Source organism: Staurois parvus, unplaced genomic scaffold (assembly GCF_062004578.1).
Source record: "Staurois parvus isolate SC_StPar_1 unplaced genomic scaffold, SC_StPar_1.0 ptg000147l, whole genome shotgun sequence".
In the NCBI taxonomy this organism is placed as follows: Eukaryota; Metazoa; Chordata; class Amphibia; order Anura; family Ranidae; genus Staurois; species Staurois parvus.
In genome coordinates this window covers 13,901,989-13,920,686 of record NW_028317943.1, presented here as the reverse complement: position 1 = coordinate 13,920,686, position 18,698 = coordinate 13,901,989, and the positions used below count along the sequence as shown (strand labels likewise).

General features: G+C 38.0%; 1 protein-coding gene across 17 annotated transcripts in view; it reads left to right on the top strand.

Moving 5' to 3' along the window:
- The window catches only part of NAV3 (neuron navigator 3), an 833,019-nt gene that overhangs the window by 731,064 nt on the left and 83,257 nt on the right, over positions 1-18,698 (top strand). For 13 of the 17 annotated variants that reach the window (XM_089674062.1, XM_089674060.1, XM_089674057.1 and 10 more), the window contains 6 exons: positions 4,238-4,729; positions 5,137-5,199; positions 10,364-10,524; positions 10,902-11,090; positions 12,841-12,893; positions 17,854-17,877. In XM_089674062.1, coding sequence (XP_089530188.1) covers positions 4,238-4,729; positions 5,137-5,199; positions 10,364-10,524; positions 10,902-11,090; positions 12,841-12,893; positions 17,854-17,877 — 982 coding nt within the window. The remainder of the gene's footprint in view (positions 1-4,237; positions 4,730-5,136; positions 5,200-10,363; positions 10,525-10,901; positions 11,091-12,840; positions 12,894-17,853; positions 17,878-18,698) is intronic. The other 4 variants (XM_089674066.1, XM_089674061.1, XM_089674069.1 and 1 more) reach the window with 2 other exon arrangements.

Genomic DNA, 18,698 nt, shown 5'->3' with positions numbered 1-18,698 from the left:
AGCCTTTATATCACATGCATCTGTATTTTATCTGATGAAACAATATTTTATCTGTTCTACCCAATAGATGCCTTACAAAACTAAAGTGTCACTAAATCCACATTATAAAAAACTATCAACAAATGCTGTATTACATGCTGTTCATATTCACTCATTCACCATGTATTCTGCAAAAAACCTGGTTGATCCTGCTGTTCTCTATCTTCCCCTTCTGTTTCTTGTTACCAATGCAGCTGGGGATTTTGCAGAGCAGTGTTGGCACATGCTCAATTTTCAATGGTTTTCTATACTGAGCATTTCCTCCCTATCACATCTGAACAACTCATGTGACTATAGAGTCATACATGTGGGTTTATACACAGTGGTAAATGACAGCCCACTCCCTCCCTTCTCCATGCCCACTAAGCAGCTAAACACAATAGGGTGGGGGGGGAGGGGGATATTACATTCTGATTGATGGAGGCTTCGCCTCCCTGTTATTCACAGACTGGAAGGGTGTGACACAGCCTGTGACTAGCAGAAATCCACCAACGCCATGCTATTGTCAAAAAATTTATAAAGATTCGATTTCAAATATATATTTTTATGTTAATTTGAAACAGTTTATTGATATTAATTATCTATTTTTACAAAAACATTTACAAGTGGTTGTCTGGTTTTGACATAGCATTTTTGATTAACATCCCAAGAGGTGGAGTGATGTGCATTTAGGCATATCGAGCTGAATAACTGAATTAGTGACTGAAGGTCCATGGGATTTATCTGAGGAATTTGTGCTCAATTACATCTGAATTTTGACCCCTCCCTTTGTTAAATAACATTCTCTTACTTGCTTGTCTTTTATCCCCTGGTTTCCTTTGGTGGGGGACACTTCACCTAGATGTAGGCTACATACGAGTCACAGCCCATCACCACACTTTGTGGATCTACAGTGCTCAGCATAAATAAGTACACCCCAACAGATCAGTCAGAAAACCCTTCCTTTCCTTTAAAAATCAACATTTTCTATGGGACACTATAGTACAAAATAATCCCACGAATGTGGGTCATTGATTGCAAACAAGTTTTATTAAACTGCACACACACAAAAAGTATTTTTCATAACAAATTCATTCAAGACCATGAAAGTCTTGTTAGCAAAGCTAAATTTTAGACCACAAAATCCTAATTGACAAGAATTCAACTATAGGTGAGTCTGATTATTCATTAAACAGGTGTCCAGCAGACAGTTGATTATAAAAAGGTGTTACTTAACAAGAAAAAAACCCTTCTTATTTCATGCTGTGAGCAATGGCACCACATGGAAGAGAAATGTCACAATGCCTGAGAAAGAAAATTATTTATTTACACAAGAAAGGTGAAGGCTACAAGAAGAACAGAAAAGCTTTACTTATCAGTCAGAATACTGTAGCAAAAATGATAAAAAATTTAACAAAGATGGAACTGCAACCATCTCACAGAGACGTCCAGGCCGTCCACGGAAGTTAACACCTCAACAGGAGCATCTTCTGATGAGAAAGGTTGAAGAAAATCGCCATGCAATTTCACTGCAGTTAACTAAAGTAAAAAGCCAAACTGGGGTGATTGTTTCCCATGACACAATATGGCGTACACTGCAATGGAATGGAATGCATGGGTGTCGTCCACTAAGGAAGCTTCTCCTAAAGCCACTGCACAAAAAAGCCCACCTAGAATTTGCCAGGGCCCATGTTGAAAAAGAAGAAGACTACTGGGACTCTGTACTCTGGAGTGATGAGACCAGGATAAATGTTTTTGGAACTGATGGCTTCAAAGCTGTATGGCGTTGCCAAGGTGAGGAGTACAAAGACAAATGCATGGTGCCTACAGTGAAACATGGTGGTGGCAATGTCCTTCTGTGGGGCTGCATGAGTGTTGCTGGTGTCGGGGAGCTGCATTTCATTGATGGTATCATGAATTAACAGATGTACTGCTCTATATTGAAAGAGAAGATACTACCATCACTCCATGCCCTTGGTTGTTGTGCACTTTTCCAACATGACAATGATCCAAAACACACATCTAAGGCCACTGTTGCATTTCTGAAGAAGAACAGGGTGAAAGTGATTCAATTATGTCTCCTAATCTGAACCCAGTCGAACACCTATTGGGAATTCTGAAGAGACAAGTTGAGCATCACTCTCCATCCAGCATCCAGGCTCTAAAAGAGGTCGTTCTTGAAGAATGGAAAAAGATGTTGCAGTATGTTGCCAGCTTGTTCATTCCATGCCTAGAAGACTTGGTGCTGTCCTTACAAATCATGGAGGTCATACAAAATACTAGATGGAGTAGTTTTTGTTATGGGGTGTATTCATTTTTGCATCAACTAATATGAGTAAAACTGAAGATACTGTATTGTAAGTTATATCATTAATCTTACTTTCAGGTAATTAGCTATACAAATGTTCTATAAACCTCAGTTTTGTAAAAATTTTGAAAATTGTTCTTGTGTTCATTGAGATATTGATTAAAATCTTACTTTTCAAAAGGGGTGTACTCATTTTTGCTGAGTACTGTATATGGATTAGTTCTCTATTTCAAGCGTGGATCCTGAGGAAGCAAATGTTGCGAAACGCTTGAGTTCACACGCTTGCTAAACATTGCTATATTATCTGAGAATTGTATGATACAACTAGATTTTGATGTTATATTAATGAGAGATGGCTCTTTTTTAACTAGATGAGTTAATAAATACATGATTTTATAAAGATTTGTGTTTTCCATTACTCTCATTGTTAGGCACATGTAAAGTCCTTTCTTTAGCAGGATATCCATATCTAGCAATAGTTGTGGTGACCCGTTTCTCCTTCTTTTTGTATAGCTTTTTGGGATGGTGCCACAATGTAGATTTTTGATTTAGGGTTCGGTCACACACATTTTGAATGTTAATTATCTATTTTTACTCTGTATTCCAAAGGCAGTTTTTTTTATTTTGAACGTGTGACCAGCTCCAGAGGACTAGAAACTCAGCTTGCCACATAAAGGCTGGGAAAGAGCTGGGCCTTGTTATAGCTGTATATCAGTTAGGAAAAAGATACTTAGATGTTTTTTTTCTTAAAATAATTACAGCACCTTCATCCATAAAAAGAAAGAGAAGGGATGATGTAAATTAAACAGTGTGTCTTTAGTATCACTTTAAGGCAGATGCTAGAGCTATTTTAATGGGTAAAAGCTTATGCAGTATTTTTGGTGCAATGGGTTTTACTGTACATGTAAACACCATTAATATAACTTGCATACTGTAAACTTAGCTTTTCAATGCAAAAAATACTAACACAAGCCATTATGGGAACACCTGTTTTTAGGGTGGAACATGTCACATGTTCCAGATCCTGCAGTTGCCACCTGCTGCCACCTCTCCCTATGATAGAAATTTGGGGAGAAATTCTACCCGTCACTTTTCAAAAACAGCACGGCTGTGCGAGGCTCCATCCACATGTATGCGTCATTCATGCATTGTCCTCTTTAAGTGATTGAACTACAGGTCCTGACAGCCTTAGCGGCTGTCAGCTTGTAGTCCTCAATGAACTACCATGGCGCTGTGGAGCAATGTGGTAGTTCATTGATTCTTCCTGTCAGAAATATTGGCTTGTTCTTACGGGATGTACGAGCAAGCAGATACATTGACAGACTGCAGGGGACCTGCATGGCAGCAGTGATCTGCTGATCACTGGTGCAATGCTTTAGAGGCTCCTAACACAAAAAAATAAATAAATGCACATTTTTGTACATGCATAAAAATGTGCATTTATTATTTTTTGTGTAAAGGTGAACTTATCCTTTAACATAGCATAATACTATCCAGAGACAAAACCGAAAGCTATAAGGCTCTGGTATAAATACTGAAAAAGGACTACTACTTATCTCACATTGACTCTTGGTTAAAAGGGGACCAAGTATCCATTTGATACAATAGACTATTCTTTTTGTTATACCTGTAGTGAGCCACCAATATGCTCTTACAGCTAACATAATGTGAAGGAAGTAATGACTAGTTGTTTGGAACCTTCTGATGGCATGATACACCTTGTCATAGTTTTGGCCTCCTGATAGTTATACTCCAGCAAGCTTCTAAAAGTCCAGTCTGTTGTATTGCATGGTTATTTACCTACAGGGGGAGGTACGGTAAAAAAAAAAGCTTATTGATCAAAACATATATTTATATTGTATATAAATAATTAATATATTACAGTAATGTACTTTTTGTTTTCATTTGAAGGTTGTTTGGCACAAAAACAGGGAGTAAACCTTCCTCTGCTGCAAGCAGTGAAGGTGTGAAGTCTTCTTCTGTGATTTCTAGTCCCAGCAACACATCCCTGGCTAGACAGGGCAGCTTGGATTCCCCTTCCTCTGGTACGGGTAGCATGGGCAGTGCTGGTGGACAAAGCGGAAGCAGCAGCCCCTTGTTCAGCAAACCCAATGAATTAACTCCTGATGTCATAAGCCTGGGACATTCTTTGGCCTCCAGTCCAGCATCAGTGCACTCATTTACATCAGGTGGCCAAGTGTGGACAGCAAATTTAAGTAGCTCCTCTGCTGGAAGTAAGGATACTCCAAGCTACCAGTCTATGACAAGCCTTCATACCAGCTCAGAGTCCATTGATTTACCTCTTAGTCATCATGGCTCACTATCTGGATTGACTGCAAGTACACAGGAACTTCAAAGTATGCTAATGAGAACTGGGAGTGTTAGATCAACCCTGTCTGAGAGGTAAGAATATGAGTGCCTAGGCTTAAATTTTGCTAGTCTTACATGTCACAAAAGGAACACATAATAGCATTAATAATTCTATAGGTTTGTGTGTCAAATATTAGATAACCTATAAAAGTTGAAGATAATAAAAAATGAGGTATCCATTACCACTGCTTCCCTACAAATATAAGGGTCAAGTGTTAAAAAATGACATCAGTGATGTACCACTGGGGCAAGCGATTGGAAAGTAAGAACAGAGCTTCTTTGCTGGCATAGTAGTATTAAATGGCAGTCTGCCAAATGTCTGCAAACATACATCAGGACTCCTTTTTCTTTTAGCATTATAGCATGAATCAAAACTGAAGAAAATATAACTTTTATGTATTTTGCAATTTTAATGCTAATGGTTTTTGTCTTGTTTGTAGGGGTTTTCTTTATCTAAACAGTATGCAACTTGATCGAAACACCCTGCCCAAAAAGGGACTAAGGTATAACTATTCCTTGCGCATGACCGCTGCCTTAGTACACTTTGGGCGTCTCTTGCTTTCTGTTAGTCTATTCAACTACTTTCTCTGTTCAGTGCTGATTAACTGTCTTTCTCCATTATATTGTATGCAACAAGCTGGCCTCAAAGGGTGTGTGCTCATTGGCATTTGTACATGTATCTTTGGTGTGTTTCAATGTTCTCTTGTTACAGTACATCTATGGATCATTAATCTCTATGATAAACAAATTCAGGTTCATTTATTAGTACTAAAAGTGGGTGATAAAAAAACAGTAATGTTTCATGGACTAGAAATAAAAGGCATCTGGGACACCATCATTTTGGCAGCATTTCCATATGTATTTTATTACTATTATAGCCTATTATGTGTAAGCCTAGTATTTGTTCTAGGAATGAACCCAATCTCATAAATGTCTACATTATTCTTCATTCTATTTTTGCAATAAATGTCTACTCAGAATGCACTTGGACTTATCTAGTGATGGATAATTAATGTGCAAAGTAGAACTAGATCCAGAACTATATAGTAATCAGTGGGACTTCTGTTTACGCAGTTAAATAAAGAGCAATTTCTGTTCGGTTTCTTTTGCTTTTTGTGCATTATACATCATCTTTAATTTTTTATGTAGACTCATTATGTAATTCCAACTGACTGTGTCTACCACAGAGAATACTGATCCAGGTTCAACTTTTGTTCAAGTGGCAAGCAATGGTCATGTGACTGCTTTTCAAAGCAACACACCTTGATCTGATATAAATCCGTGCGTACATAACCGCTATACATAGCGCAAATGAAATCATTTTCTATTTTTTTTTCTTTCATACTTGTAAGTATGGTCTTTTCAAGGTAAATAAGTATAATAATTTTCCTGAATGCAAATCAAGCATTGGTAATGGTTGTCTGCATTAAAAATACTTTTTTTCCCGATACTAACAAATCTTGATTTTTCACTGCTTGCTTTTGTATTTGGTACATTTCATCAATCTTTTGTTTTGTGCACAGCTTTGACAGTCTGTTCTTTATGTTGTTTGCTATTTCACATAAACAAAAGCATTATTTATATATATATATATATATATATATATATCCTGGAGATTTTAGAGTCTACAATGCAAGAAAAGTGCCAGTCCTTGCTACCCACACATTTATTATTCAGGATGATGTACCAGTTGATGCGCCAGTACAGACATGGTACATCAAGACAGTGGAGTATCTCAGTAATGCATGATATTTTCATCACAATCCTGCTTATAATATACAGTCCAGAGAACACTATGGGGGTTATTTACTAAAACTGGAGAGTGCAAAATCTGGTGCAGCTCTGCATAAAACCAATCAGTTTCCAGGTTTTATTGCCAAAGCTTAATTGAAGAAGCTGAAGTTAGAATTTGACTGGCTATCATGCACAGCTGCACCAGATTCTGAGTGCCCCGGTTTTAGTAAATCGCCCCATGTCCATAGATAATTTGAAGATGATTATGCCATTCTATTCATACAATGAGTTCCTAAGCATGTTTCAATACACTCATGTAGAGTCTCTTATATTGAGTCTCTTGTACCTTCAACAAATATGAGTCATAAAAAAAAAGAAAAAAAAGCAGAGTAGTAAAGGAAATCAAAAGAGAAGAAAGAAAACGAGGGGGGGGGGGCAAAGGGGTGGTGGAGAGGGACAGAAAGTGGGGTGAGTGACATGGGTGTCTGGCTGGAAATCTGGTAAAAGATTCCTCAATATATAAAGGTAACTCTGGGTCATTTTCAGAAGAAGAACTGAAGTTAAAATGAGCTGGAAAGCTCAGCCTCTGCAAACCGTGTAAACTTCAGGTGTCATTCTTGTAAGCTGGTGTTTAGTTCCTCCATTTTCATGATATGGTTGACCTCTTTTTATGGCTTTTATAGTAGTGGAGAAAAAAAAAATCTATCTTTCCACAATATATCTGATGAGTAAGTGCCTGTATTGATGCTTTACTTACACAAAGTATGTGCTACAGTATGTACAATTGTCTGTGCGTATATTTTCTGTATAATAATGCTAACTGAATGTACAGAAAGTTGTGCTTTTACTTTTTAAGTTTGTTTGCCAGAGAAAACAATGTTCAAAAAATGATAAACCTCCAACAGAAGCAGAAGCTTCTCAGTGACACCATGCTAGCTGTGTGTTATGGATACTTTGGGCCATTAGACACATCTCTCCCGTAATAAAACCTTATTTAGTTACACGAATCTATTGCAAACGGCACAGCTTGCAACGGATTCATGTAACACAGTAAGGTTTACCTAAATCTGCCTCAGAATTGCACAGACAGACTTTTGTCCCAGACGGATTTTTATCTTGCGACACAATGTTTATATGTTCGACACAATCTACTCAAACATGGAGGATGTCTTATTTACCTCCAAATTTTCTTTTTATTGATATGAAAGTATGTATTAATTAAATTGTTGCAATCAAAGTGCCAGAATTTAAAATTGTTGCACATAAAAAACTAACTGAATTTGTTGCACACTTTGGATATAGTGGCAAAAAAACTGTTGCAGAGTTTTCATAAATGCGGAAATCTTTCTAATGTTGAAGAACTACTGTATGATGTTGTATTTCCCATCATTTTTTGCCTCTATGACAATGGTCACAAGGACAAAATGAGAGTGTAAATCTGCCCATGTGGGTCAGCTGGGTTAGAGACAGCAATAAAACCTGGCAGATGTTCCAGTCCTTTTCTTCTCTCTAATAAAAAAGGCTTTGTCCTTACCTGAGACGTTGGGGGTTCAGAACTCATGTCCTCCATTAGATTTCATACTTCTTTACTTGCCCTAAGCTTATCCTAAATACTCTGGATACAGGTTTGACTTCTTACCTATATCCCGAGACACAAGACAGGAATTTCCCTTCTCTCACCTATTATTCACCCTTTCAGTCCAACCCCTGGCCCAACTAACCCATTCCTCCCCAGACATTCAAGGTGTTGATTTAGTGGGACAACATTACTTCTCCCCATATGTCTACCCCCAACTTACTACAGATCCTTGATTGATTCGCTACTGTCTCTGTTCTGGAGATCAATCAAGCCAAGTCAAAGGCCATGCTATGGGAAGGTGTCATAAATGCTTTAATGAATCCTGCCTCAACAACCTTCATGTACAATAAGAATCTGAATAGAAAGTTCTTCAGTAGCCAATTAGATGCCATTGTCATTTACTATCACAGGTTCAAAAGTGAGCATTCATGTCAAACTACAATTGACAGTATATATATTTTACTTGTTTGCCATTTAATTGCCTGTGATAAATGCACTGATGAGCTTTATTTTCTTTTTCTTGCAAATGTCTATAACACCTGCTAGGAAATTACTAATTAGTCCAGGCTTTCTGCTGCTCATAATAAAGAAAGAAAAATCAAAGTACTTACAAGCTCAGAGTAAATATACCTAGGCACATTTTGTGATGATCTGTTTTCCTTTAAGGCACTTTGCATCCATTTTAATTGTGGAAAACTAACAGACAAGTACATGTTCAACAGATGCTTTAGGATGCAATTAAACAACATTCTTTCGGTTCTAGTTTAGAAATCTTCTGCAGCAGAACCCAAATTCTATTTTGTTAAACAATTTTGATATTGACCCAGATAAATAGGTAGTATTATTGTATAATTATATTTTGCTGTTGTGGGATAATCTGTTCCAGTCTTGGTACTCTTTATTTTTCCTCTCTGTATAATTGTTTCTGTTCTGCATGCTTATGCTAAAGCATAATGCAAATATGACAGCTTTATGCTTTGAAGGACTTAATACTTAATGCTAAAGTCATTAATTTCAGTACTGAGTTTGTCTGCACAGAACAACTATGCTGCTTTGTTGTATTGTTCTAAAGTTATTAATAATCTGAATCGTAAAATGTGCGCTACTTTTAGTTTTTTAACCTTCAGTTTTTCCAGATTATTATAAATAACATTCTGGGTTTGCTTCACTAAGTAAATACGCATTTTTGCGGTACTGTTACCTTATTCAGGTGAATTTTTATGTTGAAATAATGTCAACATTCACCAAAATAACCCACCGTGAAAGTATATGTGAAATAGATTACATTCTATTTCAGTTTTATTAGTTCAAAGGTTATGCAACTTTTCCTAATATATTCATGATAATATCATGCTTAAGAAGTAAAATCTACTATCTCTTTGTTGATAAACTTATGGATGAACTGAGCATTAAACAAAATATTTTAGATATTTTCAGCAATATATCCCTTTACACATTATATAAAAGTGTGTAGTTAAAATAACATTAAAGTCAAAAAATAAAAAAGAGCTAACACCTGTTCTGTGCAATGATATTGCACAGAAACATTACTTTTCACCTCACTCCCCAATGGGTCTGTAAGTTCCTCCTCTCCTTTGGTTGTCTCCTGTAGCAAGATTGGAGCTAAGGAGGCATCGGTGCATGTAAGCTACTGTCAGGTCCCACACCAAGCTGTGTGTATCCATAGACATACACAGCACTGGTAAGCCAAGCCCCAACCCCTTATATCTCTGCTGTCCTCCTGTCGTCACTCCATGAAGTGAGGGGAGCCATGTTGAAGCTGCTGGCAGTCACAAAGGGGGAGAGTGCAAAATCTGGTGCAGCTCTGCATAGAAACCAATCAGCTTCCAGGTTTTATTGCCAAAGCTTAACTGAACAAGCTGAAGTTAGAAGCTGATTGGCTACCATGCACAGCTGCACCAGATTCTGAGTGCATCTGTTTTAGTAACAACAAGAAAAAAAAGAGATCAATTCCAGTCTCTCGGGGGAGCTGTCAATCTGGTGTATAATTTTATGTGGACTATTCTATAATTATGGACTTATATATAATTAACTAATTGTTCTTATTTGTTCCATGTGGACCAGAGTTTACGCCAAAGATTTGTACATATTACCAGTCTTAGTAAATCTACCCCGTAGAGCCTGATAAGTGCTGTACAGGGGATAGGACCAGTAGTGAGTATTTTTACATTTACACTTGAGTACTACTTTAAGTTTAGTATAAGCTTTAAAACTGTCCCCACCTGTAACTATTTAACTGTAAACAACACTTCGCTCTTGATTGGATTTGAATTTAGCTTTGATTACACATAAGTTGGGTTTACAATCAAAGTAATATTGCTGCATCTTGTCAGGTATACGCCATCGTCTCGACAGACCAGTCAAGAAGAGGGCAAAGAGTGGCTGCGTTCTCATTCAACAGGAGGACTACAAGATACTGGCAACCAGTCTCCCCTTGTCTCCCCATCAGGCATGTCCTCATCCATCAGTGGGAAATACCATTACTCAAATTTGGGTAAGAAATGTGGGAGGACCCATATGCAAGCCTAAAGCACTGACAATTAAAAACATTTTGCACATTTTTTTTTTAAAGTGGAGCTGTTGCCCTGTCACACTTAGATTTAATGTTTCATTAGACTGAAGGATGAAACTTGACTAATTGTTAAGAGCAACATAAGTTTAGCTTTTCCCAAAATACGCTCAAATTGACAGCAAGGTCAAAATAATAGTGCTGCATGGATGTTTCCTTTTAAGCATTCATATGGCGTATCATTTTAGCACAGGTTTTACATCTTAAAAGCATGCTACACCAAAATAAATGAATTTTAGTTATAATAATAGTACTAAGAATCTTGTAATTCTAAAGTTTGAACTGTGAAATCTCTGTTGCAGTGAGCCCTACTAGTTTATCCCAGTTTACAATCCCTGGACCAAACATGATGCGATCCAATAGCATTCCAGCCCAAGATGCTTCCTTTGAATTATATGAAGATTCGCAGCTAGGAGGAAGTGCTACCTCATTGGAGGAGAGACCAAGAGCTATCAGTCACTCAGGGTCCTTCCGAGACAGCATGGAAGAAGGTAATGTAATTGCCATCATTGAATCATGGAGTCATGTTTTACATCATAGACACAGAGTCTTATCACAGTATTTGGCAGCTATTAGAGCCTGATTACATGGTGTGATACAGCACACATGGTTCTTATCTGACAATTTGATGGACAAAAAGGGGTTTATTTACTAAAGCTGGAGAGTCCAAAATCAGACTCCCTTCTGCATAGAAACCAATCAGCTTCCAGGTTTCATTGCCAAAGCTTCATTGAACAAGCTGAGGTTAGAAGCTGATTGGTTTCTATGCAGAAGGGAGTCTGATTTTGGACTCTCCAGCTTTAGTAAATAAACCCCAAAGGGTCTTTATTTTTTGAAATGTTAGTGAAATTCTTGATTGTTTTAAAATAATGTTTCAGAAAATATGCTGCATGCAGTACCCAACAAATAGTCAATTTTTGGCCAAGTCAAAGAAATTATATAAGATATATAAGTGACCTCTTAAAGATTTATCCAATGTCACTAAATCGCGCCAGATGCAACCAAATTACTGTATGAAAATAAAATAAGTGAAAAACCTTTGCTGCCACTATATCATAATTCAAAATAGACCAAAATATATGTTTCATAACAAATTAGTGAACACAAGCGCCGCTTGTGTTCTCTAATTTGTTGTGAAACATATATTTTGGTCTAAGTCAAAGAAATTAGCTAACATTTCTGTAATTTTTTGCTGTTCTTTAAAACAGATTATGTAGAAGAACCATAAATTTACATTTTACACAGAGTTAAAAATTAAAGTTTACTTAAACTCAAGACCAAAAAATTATTTCACCTGGTCATCCTACCAGCAGGACACTTCTTGTTCTAGGGTGACAGAGCATAGTCAGCATGCTCTGCCTTTGAAGGAGCAGCATTGTCACCCTAGGACAGGACTACAGAACACCCCTTCTTTTCCATATGGTAGCGGGAAGGTGTTTTATATTTCACAGAGATAGCTGGGAATAGTAATAACTGATAACAGTCAGTAGAGGCACAGAGCACAGGAAAATATCAGCTAGGGAGGCTTATGGGAATATAAACAGTTGTTTTGCTCCTATCAAATAGAAATAAAATGTTTTTTACGTCATATTTAACCGAACAAAAGGTTGCAAGTAAGAAATGTTCGTGGTTAGGGTTTACATACACTTTAGGCTTCATACAGGGAGCTCAGTATATTATTTTAACTCTGTTCTGAACATAATCTGTGAAATGCTTTACTTACTTTGAATTACAATAATAATAATAATAATACTTTGAATGAGAGAAAAAAAATCAAACACATGCACTGCAGTGTGTTTGTTGTCCTCCTTCACGTAAGAAAGTGTCTCCTTCAATTAACAAAGTGCCAGTATGAAGAAGTTACTCACAAATTCAAATCTGCCTTGGAGGCTTTAATATGATTTGTAATAGCAATTGGATGGAGAGGAAGATACATTGCATGAGCTTCTGGACATACATTCCCAGTGACCCTATCAGGCGGTCTCTGGAGTCTGTTTGCAGCAGATTACAACGATTTCATATGAGAGTAAACTGGACATTGTTTGATTTAAGCTTGGAAGTATTGTTTAATGAACATGTATTCAATTTTTGTTTTTGGGTTTCGATAATGCTTTAACATGACGAGGAATGAGTTTCACCGATGTACATTGTCTACATATCAACATGTGCTGTTTGCATGATAATATTAATTTATGGTTTTCCCAATATGTTGAAATGTACTTATGATTTTTTGTTTTTCAGTTCATGGATCTTCTTTGTCATTGGTTTCCAGCACATCATCTCTTTATTCCACTGTAAGTCACCATTGTCTATTGTTAATATAAAGCAGGTGGTTTGACTCTGCCTTTCACTTGGACACAAAGTAAAATAAATAGAATTTGTTGCCTATACAAAGAAGAGCTTTAGACAACAGGTGTGTTTCATGGTGGCGTGTACAGAACAGCTTATATTAAGTTTGTCACAAAATACATGTCATGTAATGATCATTCACAGCAACAAATATAAATATATAGACTTTTTTCTTTTATTATGTGCCCAAATGGATGCAAAATAGCTGCAAAACAAAAACAAAGAAAATAAAACAAAACTAAAATAAAATAAATAAATATATCCACAACTACTTTTGAATACTGGCTGATGGATTTTGTTTATTTTCTTATTAGTCCATTTTGAGCAAAAATCAACCCTTTCCAGCATGTTTACCTATAATATTCAAGCTTATTATTTATGCACTGTAGTAAATTTCAAATATTTCATATAATCAGACCAGTTTAACCAAATATTCAGATCATTTGTAATATGAGGGTTATAGTGCTAAATTTAATTCAAAACAAATTACTGATGATGGGCTTATCTGTTGGAGAGTGGCTACTAGTTTTGCTGACAAATACAAAAGTTTTATGCTTTGCCCACACAATTTTTTATTTGGCTTCTGAGTTTCATTACTAGTAGTGTGCTGTTGTTTTCAAACTTGATCTTTGTGTCCGCTCACAGATATAAAACTAAATACTGTGTTGGAGGAAAGACTGCCTATTTTATTGTAGTCAGTAGATGTCAGCAGTGTTTCAGCTGCAGTTGGTCTTTCAGAACAGCCAGCAGCACTGTATTGTTAAAATATATTACTGAAAATTGTATGCCATTACCCATCTGGAAGTGTTAAAATGCTACATTCTGTGACTTTCTGGTTAGATTCATCTGTACTATCAGACCACCTTTATATCTTACTATACAAACCATACTCCTAATGTAATCCTGCAAGGAGAATATGAAGAAGGTCATTGATGAATGCCGCTGATTACTGCTGAATGTATCTCCCTACACATTATATTGTTCAGATAGTGCAGTTTAAATACGCAGGGATCAGAGATTAACCTGAAAAACAGAGAGGCATTTATTTCTGAGCTTCTTCAGGGTCTCCTTTGCAGAACTGTTAGGTTAGCCCTTATTTTTATATACACAAATCTGTTTATATTGTATATATTTAAAGCTGAACTGAAGGCAGATTTAAAAGGCACCCGGTAATTCAGCTCTGTATTCATTAAAGCGTTATTAAAGGCACTTTTTAAAATGAAAATAACAAACATGTTATACTCACCTGCTCTGTGCAATGGTATTGAACACAGTGGCCCTAAATTCCTCTTCTGGGTTCCCCCACTGCTCCTTCTCTTCCGTGTCTGTCCCAATAGCAAATGCTTGTGTAACGCTACCCCCACATTGGCCGTTTGATAATGCTCATCTCCTCCAATGGTTTCCCTGACCTTGCCAGCCTCCTGACACCTCTCACACTCTGGGTTCAGACATATTTCAACAGTGTGAAATAATAATGCAAGAGACATGATTCTTCTGTATTAGACTTGTTTAAAATAGTAGGCCACAGAATGAAGATTTAGGAGGTACATCCCCAGTTAACGCATAAAAGCAAAACTTCAATAAAATGGAAAGAACCAAATATCAACGGTTAACAAATTATATGTCACAAATGGTATGTTGTAACTATGTAACTGCAACACCAGCAGCAGGGAAGAAAAGGTTTGTTGACTTATTATTTCCCTCTGGGCCACTGGTGTAACAATAGGGAATGCAAAGAGTTATGTAAAATTGTGTATATATATTCTGGCATAAATAGGTATGGACGCCCTAATTTGAATAACAATGGCTTAGATGCAAAGAGGTCCCTTTAACTAGAAATAGCAACTTGAGTCCTTGAGATGTTTAACCTCTTCTCTCCGGCGCCTCCTGTTCCTTTAAGAGTTTCAGAAGCCAGGAGGTGGGCGGGGTTTTAGGGTCATGTGACTGCCATGATTCACCGTCACGGCGGTCACATGATTGGAAAAGGTCACGATCAAACTGGGAGATCGGGACATTTCTGTGAGTCACTGACATATGTGCTGGGAGCACGCAGAGCGCGCACTCTCAGCACATATGTATTTTCTAATATGCGGCCGCTCAGTGTCAAGGCCGAGAGGCTGCATATTTGCATGCGTTCGGCGTCAAGGGGTTAAAGTTCCTGATGTGATAGTAGCCATTGTCTTCTGCTAGCATGGGTGGGACCATATACAGTAGTGAGTAATGCTAATTTAATGAAGATAACAGATAGACTGTGGTAAATGCTCAAAGCAAAGAAGTCCTGGTACTGAGGTGTAAAGGTATCTGTATGCAATGTCTCTAGAGTGTTGTCAGAAATAAGTTGGGCATTTGCCCTCTCACCAATCACATGTATAGCACAGCCTCCTAGGAACAGGGTTCTTGCACAGGCTCCTTGGCTGTTTGCAGAGAAGTGAAGAGTTACCGCCTGACAGCCTGTCAGCGTGGCAAACAGAGATGAGTGGCTGAAGACTGGATAGGGACAGTCCTGATGCTGACAAGCTGATGCGATCACTGTGTGGTGATTAGCGTCACTGCTGTGCTGAACTGGTATGAAGAGTCCTATAGCAGTAGTCAGCAATCTATCTCCGGAGGAGAATGGCAGTTCCCCTATTCTCAGATCTGAATCCCGGGCCAAGAGAGCTAGGCAGTTCCTTGCTGTAGAATATATGAGCTTTCCCAGCATCCCTCTGTATTCTCTGGTAGTCTTAGTCCAATCAGCACTCAGGAACACAGCATGTACTGGCCAGGGTCGGACCGACCATTTGGAAACTCAGGCACTGCCCGAGGGCCCGGGGTCAATAGGGGGCCCCATGAGATGCCCCTGGTACCTTTTTCATAGGCTTTTTTGACTTAGGGCAAGGACACAGGGTTCCCATGATCCCCTATTGCCCGGGGGCCCCATGAGTTGTCAGTCCGCCCCTGGTACTGGCTAAAGGACTACAGATCCCAGGATCCTCTGCTGTACAAGAGCTATATCCACTTGGCTGGCAGGAAGTGATGTAGCAGTCGGAGTACTGGACACTAGGAGTAAAAAGGATTAAGTGTAGTCCCATTTGTAAGTGTCCTTAGATGGTGTAATGATATAGTCAGCACCTGGCTACATCTGCTATGGGGCAGAAGTGTGGACTAGCTCCCAAACCTGCTTGGCCCTGCCCCCTGCCCTCTTCTCACAGGATCAGATTGATAACAGCAGGAGCCAATGGCTCCATCTGCTGTCACTGTGCCCGTGAGGGAAGAGAAAGAGAGCAGTGATGATGCTCTTGGGCTCAGCACTGGATCGAAAAAGGAGCCAGGAAACTATTTGGGGGGGGGTGTAGAGCTGATACTGGAACGTTTTTTACCTTAATGCATAGAATGCATTAGGATACAAAAAAAAACCAGATGAATTTTACTTGTTTTTTTGCAGTCAGGGTTCAGGGGGGTGAGGAAGTAGCACATGCAGCAAGTCAGGTGTGTGGCAGTGAAAAGAGCATACTGATGGGAAGAAAGGAATCTTGTAGCTCACTTAAAGGATAACTAAACCCAAGAAGAACAATGCAACATATTGCAGCTTAAGCCTTGTACACACGCGCCAGTAATCAGCAGGCTTCTGTCCAATGGGCATGCTGAACTGCTCCACCAGTGCCGCTTGTGCTGGTATGGCGATCTGTCAGATTTTTTTTCTCATTCAGTCCATTGGGTTGAACAAAAAAAAAAACTGAGTGTGTTTACCCAGCTTTACTTTCTGTAGGTGCGGTGGTTACCTTAGTTTTCTTTTTTTTCAAGCTAAGAACATTTTCAGTAAATACAGAAATACCTGTTGCCAGAAATGCCATGTTCTTGTCGCTTTCTATGAGATCCAGTGAAGAATATCTATGTTCCATAAACTACCAAATACCCTGTCTTTGATATAATGAAGATGAAGAGATATGAACATGTTTGTAGTCCATATCTGGAGAGCAGCCTGGGGTGACACCCATAGCTCACTCCATAGATACACACCCACACAGCTACAGGAAGCGTGTTATTCGCGAGATTACCAGGTGAAAATAAAGCAAAAGAAGCTTGGAAAAAAATGAACCACACCAAGGACTAGTATATTGCAATATTTAAAATTTTTTTGTTTTAGAAACACTTTTAGTTATTCTGCATTTTACATTTAAAAAAAAACCTGTATATTTTCAAAATGTTCCAATTACCTAAAACTAAGGACTGTTCTGGGTGAGATTTTTGACAACATGAAAGTTTTATTTGTAATTTTACGAATACAATCTTTCAGGCAAATATCAGATTGTGAGGCTTTTGAGATTTGTGGTGCAGGGGGTGAAAGGGGTGATATCTAAGAGTATACTGTATGCAGGTAAACAGCCCTGCTGAATATGAACATGGAGCAATAATGCCCTGTTTATAGGTGAAGTGCTTCAACTGGTCATAAATAGCTCACTTTAGCCCTGATTTCAATCCATATTTAAACAGTTGACGTCATATATGAAGCAAACAACCTTTTGGCAGATTCCCAAATACAGTATATTTAGTTAAAAGAGAAGTATGGCTTATGAAAAGAAGCATTTCTACTCACCTAGGCGGATCGATGCTGCATCTATTTCCTGCTGGCTCTGTAGTAAGAACTGAGTGATCAAACACCACTGATCGCTCAGTTCTCCCCTGCACTCTGAGCACAGGGCCATTACTGTCAGTTTCCAGCTGCCTGCTCTGCCCCTCCAGGACTCACTGGAGCACTGGGCTGTAGAGGAGGCTGAGGGGCTGGCTCAGGCTATCAACGGATCACTGAGAGGCTGATCCAGGCTTTACAGTTTACACTTTGAGGAACCCTTTGATGATATGGTGTTTTTCTTTTAATGTACTTCATTACATTGCTTGTAATATCTATTTATTTTCTTTTTGCAGGCTGAAGAAAAGGCCCATTCAGAGGTATAAATATGATCATTAAAGTATTAGATTAATTCATTTGTTTACGTATTTAGTATAGTGTTGCCCAAGACCTTAATATGTCAAATATATATAGGCACTTGACTTTCCTAATCATATAAGTTCTGTACAGTGGTCATATATGAAGACAGGGTAAATCTCCCCAAAAGAACACAGCAATAAAAAACAGGCGTCAATTGTAACCCTTTCCAACTCTGTTAAAAAGAAGGGGTTTTATTGCCATCTTTGCCTTTAATAGAAAAAATTCCCTCACTTCATATCCTGATGGCTACACAGTCAGCATCATGCATAAAAGATATCAGATTAAATGTATTTGACTTAATCTCCCTCACATAGATCCATGATCCTCAAAGGATGCACATCCCAGATAGTTACTAAGGAAATGGCAAAAAAAAAAGAGAGAATCACCTTTTGCCCATTTGCTAAAGCTTTTATCATTGCCAGGAAATGGATTTATTTTTCATTTTCTGTTTTCAAGAAGACCACTTTTTTTCCTGTCTTGGTGACTCTATTACTTTTCTAATATGAGAGCAACATAACCTGTCTAGTAATTGCCAGATTCCGATCTCCCAATCATTCTGTGAGTGACATTTCATATCCTCAAAGCATGTGGAGGCAATCATACTGGAGGAAGTTATGTAACAACTCTGTATAATATTAGAGAAATCACTTACTAAGCCTTTTCCATCTTCCCTCCTTACTGGAGGATATCGCAGATATAATGTCCAAAGACCTATTTAACTGTTGTTGGGTGTATTCTAAATTAAAGAACATATATTTGTTGAATTATAAATTATACCATT